At 49.6% G+C, this 14,135-nt stretch overlaps 2 protein-coding genes across 2 annotated transcripts in view; one reads left to right on the top strand and one right to left on the bottom strand.

Moving 5' to 3' along the window:
* IQGAP3 (IQ motif containing GTPase activating protein 3) overlaps positions 1-12,343 on the bottom strand; it is a 29,131-nt gene extending 16,788 nt beyond the window's left edge. The window contains exons 1-15 of the mRNA XM_072983870.2: positions 12,074-12,343; positions 9,454-9,541; positions 8,675-8,831; positions 7,855-7,932; positions 7,690-7,766; positions 6,889-6,956; positions 6,362-6,475; positions 5,398-5,576; positions 4,726-4,813; positions 3,746-3,909; positions 3,377-3,464; positions 2,998-3,161; positions 2,558-2,718; positions 1,198-1,325; positions 60-223 (exon numbers count right to left, since the gene is read on the bottom strand). Of these exons, the coding sequence (XP_072839971.2) occupies positions 60-223; positions 1,198-1,325; positions 2,558-2,718; positions 2,998-3,161; positions 3,377-3,464; positions 3,746-3,909; positions 4,726-4,813; positions 5,398-5,576; positions 6,362-6,475; positions 6,889-6,956; positions 7,690-7,766; positions 7,855-7,932; positions 8,675-8,831; positions 9,454-9,541; positions 12,074-12,104 (1,749 nt within the window). The 5' untranslated portion in view covers positions 12,105-12,343. The remainder of the gene's footprint in view (positions 1-59; positions 224-1,197; positions 1,326-2,557; positions 2,719-2,997; positions 3,162-3,376; positions 3,465-3,745; positions 3,910-4,725; positions 4,814-5,397; positions 5,577-6,361; positions 6,476-6,888; positions 6,957-7,689; positions 7,767-7,854; positions 7,933-8,674; positions 8,832-9,453; positions 9,542-12,073) is intronic.
* Positions 12,344-13,301: 958 nt separating this feature from the next.
* The window catches only part of TTC24 (tetratricopeptide repeat domain 24), a 40,172-nt gene continuing 39,338 nt past the window's right edge, over positions 13,302-14,135 (top strand). The window contains exon 1 of the mRNA XM_078382157.1: positions 13,302-13,773. The gene's annotated coding sequence lies outside the window, so the exon portion shown is untranslated. The remainder of the gene's footprint in view (positions 13,774-14,135) is intronic.

Below are 14,135 nucleotides of genomic sequence, written 5' to 3'. Positions count from 1 at the left end.
CTCACAGCAGCACTTCTGCATGCTCTAACCACTACTTCCTGTTGCCTCCTCTTCCTTACCTGGGCTTTCTGCCTCAACCTCCGGGCCAAAACCTCGTGGTAGCGTTTAGCCACCGGCAGCCTCACGTCCTGGAGGCCGGCAGAAGGCAGCATCAGGGCCGTGAGGGTCCTCTCCGGGCTCCCTCGCTCCAAGGCCTCGTTAATTAACCGGACCGCCAGGATTTCTGTCAGAAAGAGAGATAAGCCAGAAGAGGACGCAGAAGCAGAAAGAGCCGGATCCTGAACTACCGTCAGAGCCCCGGATCTGTCGGGGAAACCAGTTCCAAGCAGGTGCTAAAAAACACAGAATGCTATTTTATAGCATGGTCTCTGGATCCTTCCAGTAGCCAATTTAGGTAACTTCATTCCACTCTTTCCCCAAAAATAAGACCTAACCTTAAAATAAGCCCTAGTATGATTTTTCAGGATGCTCCTAATATAAGCCCTACCCCCCAAAATAAGCCCCAGTGAGGTGAAACCCTGCCCTCCCTGCATTTTCTGGAGCAAAAAATAATATAAGACCCTTTCTTATTTTTGGGGAAACACAGTATTAAATATATATTTCAGGGGATTCTTCTTTTAATATTTTTAATCTTCTCAGACAGTGGTGAAGTGAATCCGTGCATACTGATCCCGTAGATAAGGGTGTCCTTATTTCTGGAAAAATCCTAGAAATATATATTTTTATAGATGACATTATCAGAACTGGTCGTTAGAGGAAGCCAGAGACTGTGCTACACATAACATTCACTATTAAAATGGTGTTTGCGATCATCCACAGTTTTCTAGCATCCACCGGGGGGGGGGGGGCTTGGAACGGATCTTAATCCCCCTCCCCGATATGGGGACCCTACTGTATATGGCCAACTATTTGGTTATTCGTTCTCTCCCTGGTTTCTATCCCATTTCCCTCCCAAACTAGGACTCAAACCTGTCTAACGACCGGGGAAAAAACCCCACACAAATAAAAAGGAAGTTTAAACAAACCATAATCTTAAAACAGAACCAATTTGAAAACTCACAGCTCCCAACTCTCAGGGAGAAAGCTGTGACAGGCTCGTGGGTCACCCTGGAACGATGCTCTGCGCCCAAACGATAACAGACTTTCCCCCCCCCGAAAGGCTAAGAGTTTGTATTTTTCAGTAACCTGGTGACTTACTCTCCTTTTCCTCCTGGACGGAAAGATTTGCCCTCCTCACAGACGCCTGGATGTCGTTCCAGCTCAAGAAGTGACTTCCGGATCCGGGAGGCGGCGTCGGCTTCTCTTTTAACAACTCCTCAAAATAACTGGGAAAGCAGAAAGCAGAGGGTTCAACAGTCGGATCCACTTCATAGCTATTCGCAATGTGGAACCTATTCTGTGGGCGCATTCGCCACTTTGGATACCTCCCAGAAAGTTCGGACGAAAAACCGGAGTGGAGTTTCACATGCAAACACACATAACACTGTAAAATCAGCTTTATAGATGTGTCCTATCCCCAGATGTATAAAACAGAGAGTTTTTCCCTATGCTTCAGTTTAAGGGAATTCCTGAAGACCTGGCGTAGGATATACGCCAGTCTAGGCTCCCTCTTCTCCAAAGGAAACCGGTCTCTCAGTCTCACCACCTGCAAAAGATCCTGGCCTGCGGAACTCCCTGCTCAGGGAAACAAGACTGATCCCCCCTCCCAGAGTTTTTCAGCTGGCAAAGACCTTTTTATTCAGCCAGAATTTGGGCACTTAAGCTGCAGAGGTTTTTACTTTTCAACTAGTTGATGGCATTGGCTCTTTTGTGTTTGTATGTTTTAGTCTATTTGGAAGTTTCCACTTTACTGTTTTCCCCCCTATTTTTAAGCCCTTTCTGGGTGGGAGTTTAGATACACAGTAGGACCCACAGATCCGTGGGACCGCTGTCCACAGTTTCAATGAATAGATTAAAAATGAATATCTATTAAAGTCTGAATATATTAAATATATATTAAATATATATTTAAAATATTAAAAGAAAAAATTACATAAATATGTATTTGCACCATGTATTACTGGAACTGGCCACGAGAGGGAGCCAGAGACTATTCTATGCAGTATGCTTATTGTTGGCGAATACACAACATGGTCTCTGGCTCCCTCTGGTGATTAGTTCTGGTAATACATGATGAAAATACGTATTAGTGGATTTTTATAAAACCATGCTATGAATACTGTTTGCTATTATCCACAGTTTTCAACATCCACGTGAAGCCTGGTAACAAATGCCCTGAGGATGGGAGAGGGTTTTTACTGTACATTATAAATAAATAAATAGCGTATTAAATTTTATACCCAGAAAGGGAGAGGAGGGAACAACTTTGGGTTGTGCCAGACTGTGCTTCCCAGTTCTAGCACTCCAAAACTCAACCTGCAATTCCCAGCAAGAGATCCACAAGGAGTGATCTTGAAGATCTAGTGCACCTACTAACTCTGCTAGTATAAGAGAAGAGAAGAGAAGAGAGAAGAGAGAGAGAGAGAGAGAGAGAGGGAGACCAGGCTTTCTCGCTTACCACTGGGCGTTGCTCTCTTCCAGATCAGACAGGCCCAAACTAGGGCTGGCAAGACTCCTCCAGAAGCTGCGGGCATCTTTGTCTTCCAGGGCTTGGTTGACCAGAGCCACTGCGGACAGCATCTCGACAGCCACAAACAGCTCCTCCTGGACCAGTGCACCCTGGCAGAGAGGAAACAAGGGCGGGGGGAGGAACGTCCTTGCAAATAACGGCAATAGCGTGGTGGACTTTCTTTCTTTGACACCTTGCGGGGTTTGCTCAAAATTGTCTCTGAAGAAAGAGTGCAGGGACCTTCAGGCTCCACCCATAGCACGAGAGCTGGAAGACCCACCCGAAGCCCTTGTGGGGAGGGGCCAGGAGAGTCAAAGCTCGCTAGATCTGCCAGAAAAGCCAAGATCCCACCAAGCAAGAGAACTTGCGCCGTCTGTCTCTTCGCCCACCTGTGGATGATGACGCTGGAGGACAGAAAGCTCTCGCTGGTAGAGGCTGGCAGCAAAGAAGAAAACGTCAGGCAACTGGGCCACCGGGTCGGCCAGGGCCCGCACGGTCTCCTCTGCAGCCCCTCTCCGAATGGCGGCATTGATGCGCCTCACAGCCTCCGCAGCTGCGCATGGGGGAGGAAAGCAGACTGTTGTTTGGGTTCTCACTAAAAGCAGGGCTTGGAACGGCCCAGAATAGGAATGAGGGAGGATATCAAAGTGTCCGGGCTCAGAATTTCATCCCTCCTGCCTCATCCCAGGCACAGAAGGATCCCATACACCCAGAAACAAGGGCTTCATGGGAGCCATTATCCTAAGTATAAGGAGCATCTCTGCTCACCAGCTCGTTCTTGGTCGCCTCTCTCATTGGCCACGTAAAGGCCAGCCTGGATTTCCTCTTGCTCCAGCATATCCACGTAGCCCAGCTCCTGGGAAAGGGCAGGACAAAGAGAAGTTTCAAATCAGTCTGGAATTATATGTTTGGATGAGTTTGGCTTGCATCAAGATATACTACATTCTGAGCATGCCCCTGATCTACTAAGCTTGCAGCCCATCGAAAAAGAAAAAGAAGAAGAGAGAGTGAAAAAGAGAAAATAACATTCAACCAGCAAAGTTTGCTTTTGAGAAATCCACGATATCCCTTTGGGATTCTTGTGGAAGTTAGCAGGTCCAGCTCTTCCCCTCCCAACTGTCCCCCATCCGTACTTACCAGGGCTTTCTGCTCCCGATCTGTGCTTAGTTGCTCCAGATACCAGTCTGCATTCTCCAGACGCAGGTTCCTCAGAGCCAAAGAAGGAGACTGCAAAGCAGAATACAGGCCCTGGGCGTCCTGTTCTTCCAGAGCGTCATCCGCCATCTCCAGAGCAGCTTTTACTGTGCGGGTGTGGTTTTCAAAAATAAAAAGCAATCAAACGGGAGGGATCCATACCCAGGAGTGAAATTCCCTCTCGCCAGGCTGTGTCCCCAGAGGCTTAGGCCCTGGCGTTCTGGGTTTACAGCTGGAAACACCCTGGCAAACAGCTGCCGGCTAAATGGGCAAGTGGCAATGTGAGGCACTCATTACAGCAAAGATAGACAACTCCAGAAGCGAGTTTTTATGGGAAGAGATGGAAAGATTATTAGGGTGGAAAAGCCAAAGACTGAAGACACAGCCAAAGGATGTTTGATTTGCTATTCAGGATGATTAAGAGAAGGGCATGATACCTGATATTCAGGAAATTAGGGAAAACAGGATTATCCAAAGTGGCCTTCAGTAACTTAATCCTTAGACACTGTTAATACCTGAAAAACTGTTACTAAAACCCTTTGAAAAATGTCTTACACCACCTTTAAAAAGTAACATTTGAGAGTAACAAAATGTTGCCCATTGCAACTCAGTAACTTAGGCATTGCTTATTATACCTGAAAGGCAACTTTGTAACTCTTTGCTACACTTTGTTCTCAAAAACAAAGTAACCATTTATAGGTAACTGTAACTAGTTACTTCCACCCTCTCTTGGAGGTGGACGACCTTCTGGGAAGCTCCCTCTGAATAAACCGTTTGTCCTTAAGGGGTGGGGGGTTTTCAGGTGCAGACGGGGCTCCGCATTTGGGTTTGGTGCAATCCCAGGACCCCCACCCAGGATTTGTCTAACACCCCCCCCGGAAAACATGGACCCGAGGAGAGAGGAGAGCTGCCCTCTTGCTCACCGTTCACCGCGTGGATTTGCCCTTGAATCTCAGCCTGGGTTAAGCACCTGTCGTAAAGGTCTTCATCGTTGGTCCTTTCCTGGAGGTCCTGCAGGACAGGCGACGGGCGAGAGGGAGCCCAGAAGACTCTCAGAGGGGCCACTTCTGAAAGGTTACTTCCTGGCTCTCGTGTTAGAGCAGGGCTCCCCGACCTTTGGGGAACCCCGGGGGGTCTTGAACTACAACTCCCAAAGCCTTCCCCACCAGCTGTGCCAGGACGAGGTTTCTGGGAGGTGCCATCCAGGAGCACTCGGGGTCCCCCAAGGGTCGGGAATCTCTGGTTTAGAGACGATGGTGCCCCAAATTCCCCCTCCTGCTCTCTAAATTCAAGCCTGAAAAGGGTTAAAATCAGGTGAAGCCAACCCTGTTGTAAAGAAAACCCATTTAGATCAAGGAAGGGGGGGGGGCGATTAAAAGCCAGACTGCAGAGCAGATCAAACACGGTGTGGCAGTTGAGAAAGAGACAAATTCAGAAGGGAATCCCAAAGGTCATCTAGTCCCCCATCTGCACTCACCTCCCCAAACACTGTTGGGGGTCCAAGATGGTCGGAGAGGATGACACCCCCCCCCCCCATTTTCCCCAAACTTATTCTGACTCTCCCTACTACTCTTGGCAAGCCCTACTACTCTTACCCGGTTCTTGGCGTTTCGGGCTTTCTCCACCTTGGCGTGGTAGAGGACTTCCTGGTAGATCTCGCCCAGGTGTTCCTGGAGGTCGGACAGCCGGGCGTTGGGGTTGCGCAGGGCGGCCATCGTTTGGGCCACATGGCCCACCTCGAGGGCCTGGTTGATGGCCAGGACAGCTGCGTGGACTGAGAAAAAAACCACAACAAGAAGAAGAATCAGGCACCAGAAAGGGGCACCGAATCCCTCTCACCCCCAGTGCGGACAGGGGTGAGCATCCTCCTTGGAACCTGCTCACACCCCCAAGAAGCAGCTCTCCTCTTTATGTGTCTTTAGCGCAGGCAACAACACCACAGCAACATGCATTTTGGCAGGGGATGGGCAGGATCCGATGGCCCATTGACGTCCGCCCAAGCAAAACAGCTTAAGGGGCAAGCAGAGAATTTTCCCCGGAGGAATGAGCTGCTCATGGCGCTCCTGCGGGTATGTCGTACGCATGACCAGGAACACCTCCAGCGCAGCATGGATTTTAGAAGCAACCTTGCTCCAGCGCACACTGTTTCCCCTGGTGCACCCCTTAAATAATGAGCACAATTTGGTCCAGCAGGGGAACAAAGAAGGGGGAGCCACACAGAAAAATATTATTTTGCAGAACTAAAGCAGATCTTTTTTTACATATTAACCACCATCTATCCGTGCATATTCCCATTCTCTATTCCACATCAGCTGAATAGTGGGAAGCGGCTTGGTTTAATGCCTTTTCAGGCACCGTCTTGGTCAAAGGCCCCCCGTGCTCAATATAGAGTGCAGAAGCCAACTGTTTTACCAAACATGAGACAGGAAGCCTATGCTCTCCCTGGTAGCTCTGCTGAGATATACTGCTCCTAAACCTGGAGGTTCCACTGGCCCTCAATGACCCCTCCCACAGTGCAACTTTTCTCTTCCACAGAAGCCCACGCCTGGCGTGCCTTACCTGCCGCTTCATCCACTGAGAGCTCATTAGCCAGGATCCCACCAATCTTGCTGAACGAGGGAAGCTGCAGGCCATATTTCTCCAGTTCGCGCTTCATGTGGTTGATTTCCTCATCTGGAGCAGGAGAAGGAAGGAGAGGAAGACCCCGCTCTCAAGCAGTTTTTTTTGGGGGGGGGGGCAATCAGCTCTCAGATCAGAATCATGAACAAAAACTGTAGGGGAGCCATTTGAAGCTCCCCCCCCCCCCCGGTGGATACAGAAAATCGCAAATGAGAGCAAACGCTACAAATACATCGTGGCCAGTTCTGTTGACAATACTATGGAAATATGCATCTCTGGGATTTTTCTTTTAATATTTTTAGATCACGGATAAGTGGAATAACCATGAATACTGGGGTCCTACTATACATTCAATGTATGATTGCATATTAGATGCTACGAATTTTGGGATAAGGGGATTCTGGGTTCTGGAGTCAATCGTTCGATATAACCTCTCCCTCCCTTTGGAGTTTTCAGGGAGGTCTTACCTGTGAATTTCACTTTTCCATACAAATCCTGGATCGGGGGCGCCAGGCCGAGTTTAAACAGGTACAAACTAGGAAGAAGAAAAAAATCCACATTTCCTTGTTTATAAAACAGGCTTCTGAAAAATGATGTGCTCAGAGCAAAGGAAGATCCTCTTTCTGGAGCCCAAATCCCAGAATCTCCAGGAAGCTATGGTCTAGAAAGAAAGAAAGTCTCTTTGAAACAGTGCAAATGACTGTGGGAGGGAGTTCCCCAGTTCCGCCACCAGCTGTGCAAATAAGCACAGCAAGAAACCACTTGATTTCCCCACTAAAAAGGCAGAAAATCATACATTGGTGCCTCACAAGATGAATGTAATTCATTTGGTGGTTAATGTTGTCTTGCGAAAAATTCATTTTGTTAAACATGTTTTACCATAGGAATGCAATGAAATCTAATTAATGTTTTCCTATGGGCGAAAAAAGTCAGAACAAAGTCAAATTTTGTTTACAAAGGGTTTATTAAGTGCTCTTTAAAGCCATACATATTGTGCAGATGATTTCAAAAATTTCAATTAAAAAACTTTAACTTTTAAAACATCATAGAAAAACATTTAAAAATCAGCAAACGTGAGGCAAGAGCAAAAAATGGAAAACATTTGTCTTGCGAAGCATGGCCATAGGAACATTTGTCTTGCAAGTCATCAACCCTATTCCCAAAACCATTTGTCTTGTGATTTTTTTGTCCTGTGAGGCATTTGTCTTGCGAGACACCACTGTATTTTCAAAGAATGCACACCCGCTCTCCCCTCAGTCCTGGCTCACCTCAGCGCATGGATGCAGTACACCACGCGCGGCATGTTCTTCTTGTCGTAAATGTCAGTGGTCTCAGGGTGAAAGATCTGTCGGGGAGAGGAGGGTCAAGGAGACCAGAGGCAAACGGGAAAAAAAACACCGGGTGGAACGAGGTGAGGGGGACGGCGGCCTTACCGTCGGCAGTCCGATGTGGCTCATGGCATTTCGCCACCGGTTGATGTTGTCGGTGTGGCGGAAGTGCAGCCCACACGCCTTGGGGATGAGAGGAAGGAGAAAAGGATCCGTCAAGGTGGTGTTTCACCCCCTACGAGGCTGAGCACGAGACGTCTCTCCCTGCTTTCTCTCCAACACGGGAGGAGTGGAGAGAGGCAGGATTGGACCCCAAGCCTTGAAGGGGGCATCCCCTAGGCTAGAGAGGTGCAGGAATGGGGGGTGCACGACCCCAATCCTTTCCAGGTCCATTTGGAGACACAAAGAAATAAGGAAGGAAAAGGACCCTATCCTGATTTGGGCGGGGGGGGGGAGAGAAAGGGAAGCACTGTGGCTTAGAAGAGGGGGGAAATGGGGCTGGAATCAGAGCTACCAAGGCCATCTCCCTACAGCAGAGCCTGGACCAAATTGGGCTCACCCTCGGTCCTCCGGGCCCAGAGGTGGAAAGGCTCCAGGGCTGTTTTTGCATAAATATTTTCACAGACGGGGAATAAATGCAAAACTGAAGGACGGAGAATGAAAGGACTTAGAAAGGCCAGAAAGGGATGAGGTGGCTAAACCAGCCAGGCTGTTCCCCCACCTGGAGGCTTCATCCAAAAGACAGGCAAGGTATCGTTGGCTTCAGTTTTCACCTTTGAAGTGAGTTTCTGCACTTTGTCAAAGCTTTTGCTGACTAAAACTTGGCAAGCTTTAAGGTACCACAGGATTCTTCATGCAACACAATAATGGGAGGGGGGCAGAGAGAAACATCTGCACAGCGGCGGCTTCCATTCCGGTCACTTGCCTTGAAACGGGCCTGATCCAGGTCATAGATTTTTCCCAGGGGACAGACGTCGGGGGCAAAGAAATGCCCCAGTTTGGCCAAGATGACACCGTTCCTCAGACTCTCCTCCAGGTCAGTCGGGGCGGCCAGGGGCTCTCGTAGGCAGGCCTCCATCCAGCTACGACAGGCAGAGATACAACAGGAAGAGTGGCTTTTCTCCCGAGGTGCCGTGGGTGCTAGTCTGGCTTTGGCGCCTTTGAGAACCACCAGGGGAGGAAACCCTTCAAAGGAGCGACAGAACCACCCTCTCCAAAGCAGATAGACTGCCCTGACACACTGGCTCTCTACATTTCCCCAGGCCTCAGAAAAACTCCTTTCCGAAGCAGTAACTATGGGGCTATAAGAAGGTAAACAATTTAAACTTATTCTCCTTTTCTTCTTAGATTAATTTGCCTAAGCCTCTTTTCCAGACCATCCAAGCCAGGGACTGAAACCAGGGCACCAAGTGGCGGGGAGTTCCGCTGACTCAGCATGCCCGCAACCTCAAGAAAGAGAAGAAACTGTGGCGAAGCTGGGAAAAAGTTACTTTAGAAGGGCCAAGAAGAGCAGACCTATCGAATCAGAACTTTATAAGTCAAAAAGCATGCGAGTCCCATTGATTCAACAGTTACATGTTACATTGAGCTAAGAATTAGATTTAGGGGGAGAACTAACATCCCCATAATCCCCATGGCTGCCTGAAGCAGGGGAGCATGGGACTCCATATACACCAAGCCCTGATGCCCTAATAGCAAACCTACCGCTTGGCCTCTTCAAGATGACAAAGATATTGGTAGGCAACGTTCTGGCGTCTTTTCTCATCCATTTCATCTGCCGTAAGGCGCTCATCTTGGAAAAACAAGAGAAAAAAACATTCGATATACACAAGGCAAGCGTCTGCAGAACACCGGAGATAAAAACGCAGGAGGACATGCGATTTGAAGCCTCCTTTTATCCACTTACAATTGAACTTGTGTTTCATTTCAAAACAGATTAACGGTTCACGAGGGCCACCCCAGGACTTCGCACGAACAAGGAAAAACCTTCTGGCTCAAGCAGACCTTCAAGATCTCAAGAAGAGCCACTTTTAAGCATTTTTCTGGTGTTAACTCTTAACAATGTGAACGGAGAGGCTTCTAAACAGTTTCGAATTGCATCCCCTTCCAAGAGGGCAACCGATTTAATCCTGTGTTTATGGACGCCTTGTTTTTATGTTCTGTTAATTATACGGCCCCAGTTTCTGGGAGACAGGTGGGATACAAACGCAGCTCGCATGGTGACATGGAGGAAATAAATCAGGGCATGCATCCCGGATTTTGAATTCGGCTTAAAATCAGTTGGTTTGGGTGTCGGCCTGCGTATCCTGCCAGGAACACTTCTTTAAGATGTGTTGTATACACATAATTTTAACATCACTGCCTTGGGGGGCTTCATCCTGCACTCTCTCTTCCCCCCCCCCGCCCTCATGCTAGCAGCCTCTCATGGCCACGAGGCACTGCTGCGGTTTTTAATAGTTTTGAATGTCTTTAATTAAATTCTTGCAATCTGGAATAGCGCCAGCACAGAATGACAGATTGGGGGGTGGAGAAGATGAAAACACAGGTTTCCTTGCAGCTCAACACATGCACAGATGGGGTAGACTTTGGAGGGGGGTGCCAGGTAGCCAGGCTGAAACTGACCGGAGACATTGACTAAGCTTGCTAAAGAGGGACACATACACAAACACACACACACACACACAGAGGGGAGGGGGAAATGAAACTGACCAGAGGCATTTTGACAACAAGGACTAGGTTTGTGAAGGAGGGAGACACAGAGCAGAGGGTCAGGCTGACCAGAGACATTGACGGGGTTGGTGGAGAGGGAGAGAGAGGATGTGGAAGACACACCGGGGAGTGGTAAACCCCACAGACACAATTTAAACCAATAGAGGAGCTAACATATGCCAAAATTATTTGACATCCTTGTTAAAATAAAGGGCAGAAAAATAAAATGTCTCCATTTGGATTGAAACAACGCACTCCCCTTTCAAAACAATCTGCACTTCCATGTCCCTCCTGTAGTCACCTTTTAAAAAAATCGATTTAAAACATGCTAAACCTGATTCAAATTCAGAGGGGTTTCCCCCCATCCCCAAGTCTAACCAGGCTAAAATATATATATACTATTTTTTAAGGGGGGGGCTATTTCTGAGAGAAAGGAAGGACGGACATTGAATCAGGCAAGCCAGAAATGGAGGGAGGAACGGAAGCGTTTTTCAAGCCAGGGTCTCATGGAGAACCGTGGCCCCAGGGAGGGGCCTGATCCGCAGGCTTCCCCGAGAGAGGGAGGGAAGGAGCCAGCATAGAGCTGGGGAAAAACAGAAGTGGGGCCGTTTCAGGCCCAGGAGAGGATGATTCATCCCCGCCCGGCGGCGGTTTCCCGGCCTCCCCCGCAGTCAAGGCTCCCTCCCTCCCTCCCTAACGTTTCCTTCTCTGGAAAAGATGTAAACAGGTCCCCGGGCGGCAGGGCGGATCCGCCCCACCTTTCGGCTCGACTCCCGCAAGAGGAAAGGAAAGACCTTGAACAACAAAGAACCCCTTTCACCGCTTTTTTTCCTTCCGGGAAAGGACGGGGCAGCCTCGGCGGTGGCGGCCACCGTTTCCCGCACGGGCCGAAGCCGGGCGTCCTCAAGAAAGACCCCCCGAAGCCTCTGGGGGCAGCCACGAGGGTCGCCTTCCAGGCGGCCCCGCCGGAGGGAGCCCCAGATTTTTGGCTAACAGGGGGGGGGGAAGAGCGGCTCCCCTCCCTTTGGCGTTGGGGCTGGAGAAAAAGGGAAGCCCGGATTCCCTCCCGGGGGGGGGGCGGTTTCGAAAGCAGGAGCCGCGGGAGCCCCTTTCGGACCGTCCAGCGAAGAGAAGACGCAAGCATTTTAATTAGGATGATTTATTTCAGAGCAACCAGAAGCGCTCGGCTGCAGGCTGAGAAATCTCCCTTATGTCAACTGAGGAGGGGTTTTTTTGGGGGGGGGGGGTGTTCGTTCTTTCTCTTTCTTTCTTTCTCTTTCTCTCTTTCTTTCTTAGCAATCCCGACTTGCGGATGATGGGAGCTGCTCTGTTGTTCCTCCCAGCCGCGAAAGGAGGACTCACTTGAGAGTCCCTTACTGGGGTGGGAAGGCCCCCCCTCCTGCGCCCTGGACTTGGGGGGGGGGAAGAACTCATGCTTGCCCTCCGCCAGATGCTCTGCCAGCGGCCACAGAGAAAGGAAAGGAAGGAAGGAGGAGCCAGGGCGGAACAGGAGGAAAAGCCTTGCAGCTGCTCAAGGTCTTCCCGGGGTATTTTTGGGGCTGGGGCGCGGGGAAACCACAAACCACCCTCCTTTCCGGTCCCAACGGAGACTCACAGCCCGCTTGGGTGGCGCCCGGCCGCTCCATCGCTCCAACCGGCAGCGTCCCGGTTCTCCTACTCCACCTTTGCTCGGCTCCGGCTGGAGACTTTTTGAATTCTCCCGCCGCCTCTTCCTCCTCCTCCTCCTCCTCCCCCTTCTCTAGCCAGCTGCGCGGCGCGGAGGATGCTGGGCGCTGTAGTTCCCTCGGGGGCGGCACAGCTGGCCGAGGCGAGGCCGGCTGCCCTTTGCGCCCTGGGCGCACGGCGCGCCACGACCGGGCCAGGGCGCGCGGGAAGCGCGGCGCTTAAAACTGGACGCTCTCATTTGGATCGCGGCTGGAACAGCTGGGCCAGGAGCCTGTTTGAGGGAACTACAACTCCCAGGATGCAACAGGTCGGCCTGGGAGATTTCTGGGATTTGTGGGAAATAATTTTCCCTAGTCTTGGCTGGCGAAAAAGCGAAAGGATGCTCCCCTAATAAAAGCGCTTTTCCAGGGTGGATGTTCGCAAATTCCAACCCACTTCCCGGGTCCGAGAAAACGCGGCGTCCGAGAGAAACCTTTTCCGCTCTTAAAGGGCCACCATTTATTTATTCGCTGGTTCGTTCGTTCCTACTCAGGTCCCTTCGGTGGTTTTCGGAGAGACGGCCCTGGTGTGTTTCAGCAGCAGCACAAACACAAAGCAGGAACCAAAGACCCTTTGAAACTCTTTGGAGTTTGAAACCTTTTCTTCTAAAGGATTAAATTCCATTTCTTCAGACCCATCTCAGGGGGAAAAAAAATCACAGGGAGAGACAGCTTTTAGCCTTAAATGGACCACAGTACTGTATTGTACCGTTGATTTATTTTTAATTGCGGTTTTGTTGTTGCTGCCACAGCAGAGAGGCCAGTGTCACCTCTTGAAACTCCCTCTGTTATATACAACATGGTTAAAGATTCAGGAACCCTGCTTTCTTTTTGCTGTGGCCACTGGACCCCCTTCCCTGGGTCCTCAGCCCAGAGAGCAGCAGCTGGCCAAAAAAAACAAAGAACCCAGTACAATGTAGTTGTATCAAAATCAAAAATTAAAAAGACTAAATCTGAGTCTATTGTAGTTTGGGAACATCATGAGAAAGCAGGATTCTCTGGAAAAGGCTATCATGCTGGGAAAGGTTAAGGACAGCAGGAAAAGAGGAAGACCCAATACAAGATGGACAGACTCCCTCAAGGAAGCCACAATGCTTGCGTCTGCAAGAGCTGAGCAGGGCTCTCAACTTTCCCAGCGCAATGGTCTTTTCCAGAAATAATCTTGCCTTCTCATGAGGTGCCCCAAGTAGGACCGCCCTCAGCTGCAGCATTTTTGTCTCCAGAGAGAGAGAGAGAGAGAGTTCAGATTGGATTTGATCTAGCACCCACTGGTTCGTCTTATCTGGCTGTCCAGCGCATGCCCAAAGCTCTCCTCCAGCACCAGTTTCCGACCAAGTCAATGAATAAACCTGTGTCTTTAAAAAGCAACATGAGAAAGCTTCCGTATGAAGCCCAGCCGAAGGGGAGACACGGGAGCGTGGAGCTGGTATCCATGGAGAGATTCAGCCTGTCTCAAGCAGACTGAAAAGAAACCGAATACTTTCAGACCGTCACACATGGAAGGGAGAGAGACGACCCCAGTGGGCTTTCTAGGGCAGCTGGCAGCTCGGCTGCCTCTTATTAACCTTCCTGCAGAAGAAACCAGCCGAAGGTAAGTTTACTGTACATGCTCATTTAAATTGAAATTAAAAAGAAGATGCTGATTGATTGATGTACTTGTTTTTGCTAGAAACACCGCACCCTTTCTCCCCACGTGCCTTTTAAAGAAGCCCTGGAAAATGTCAACAGACGGATTTTCCTGGAGTTTTCCAAAAATGCTTTCTAACCTCTCTTGAATTCTTGGTGGGTCACTTAAACATCCCCCCCCCGAATGTACCCTTGGAAAGTCTCAGGGCCTCTGTTGTCATTGGAGGCATGCATTTAAATGAGTTCTGCCCCCCCAAATCCAAATAAAGTCCTTGGAAGGAGAGAGGGGTGCAAAGGCAGGCAGAAATTCCACAGGTGATGCTGGTA

The sequence above is a fragment of the Pogona vitticeps genome, chromosome 15 (genome assembly GCF_051106095.1).
Source record: "Pogona vitticeps strain Pit_001003342236 chromosome 15, PviZW2.1, whole genome shotgun sequence".
Taxonomy (NCBI): domain Eukaryota; kingdom Metazoa; phylum Chordata; class Lepidosauria; order Squamata; family Agamidae; genus Pogona; species Pogona vitticeps.
This window is presented reverse-complemented; position numbering and strand designations above follow the sequence as displayed.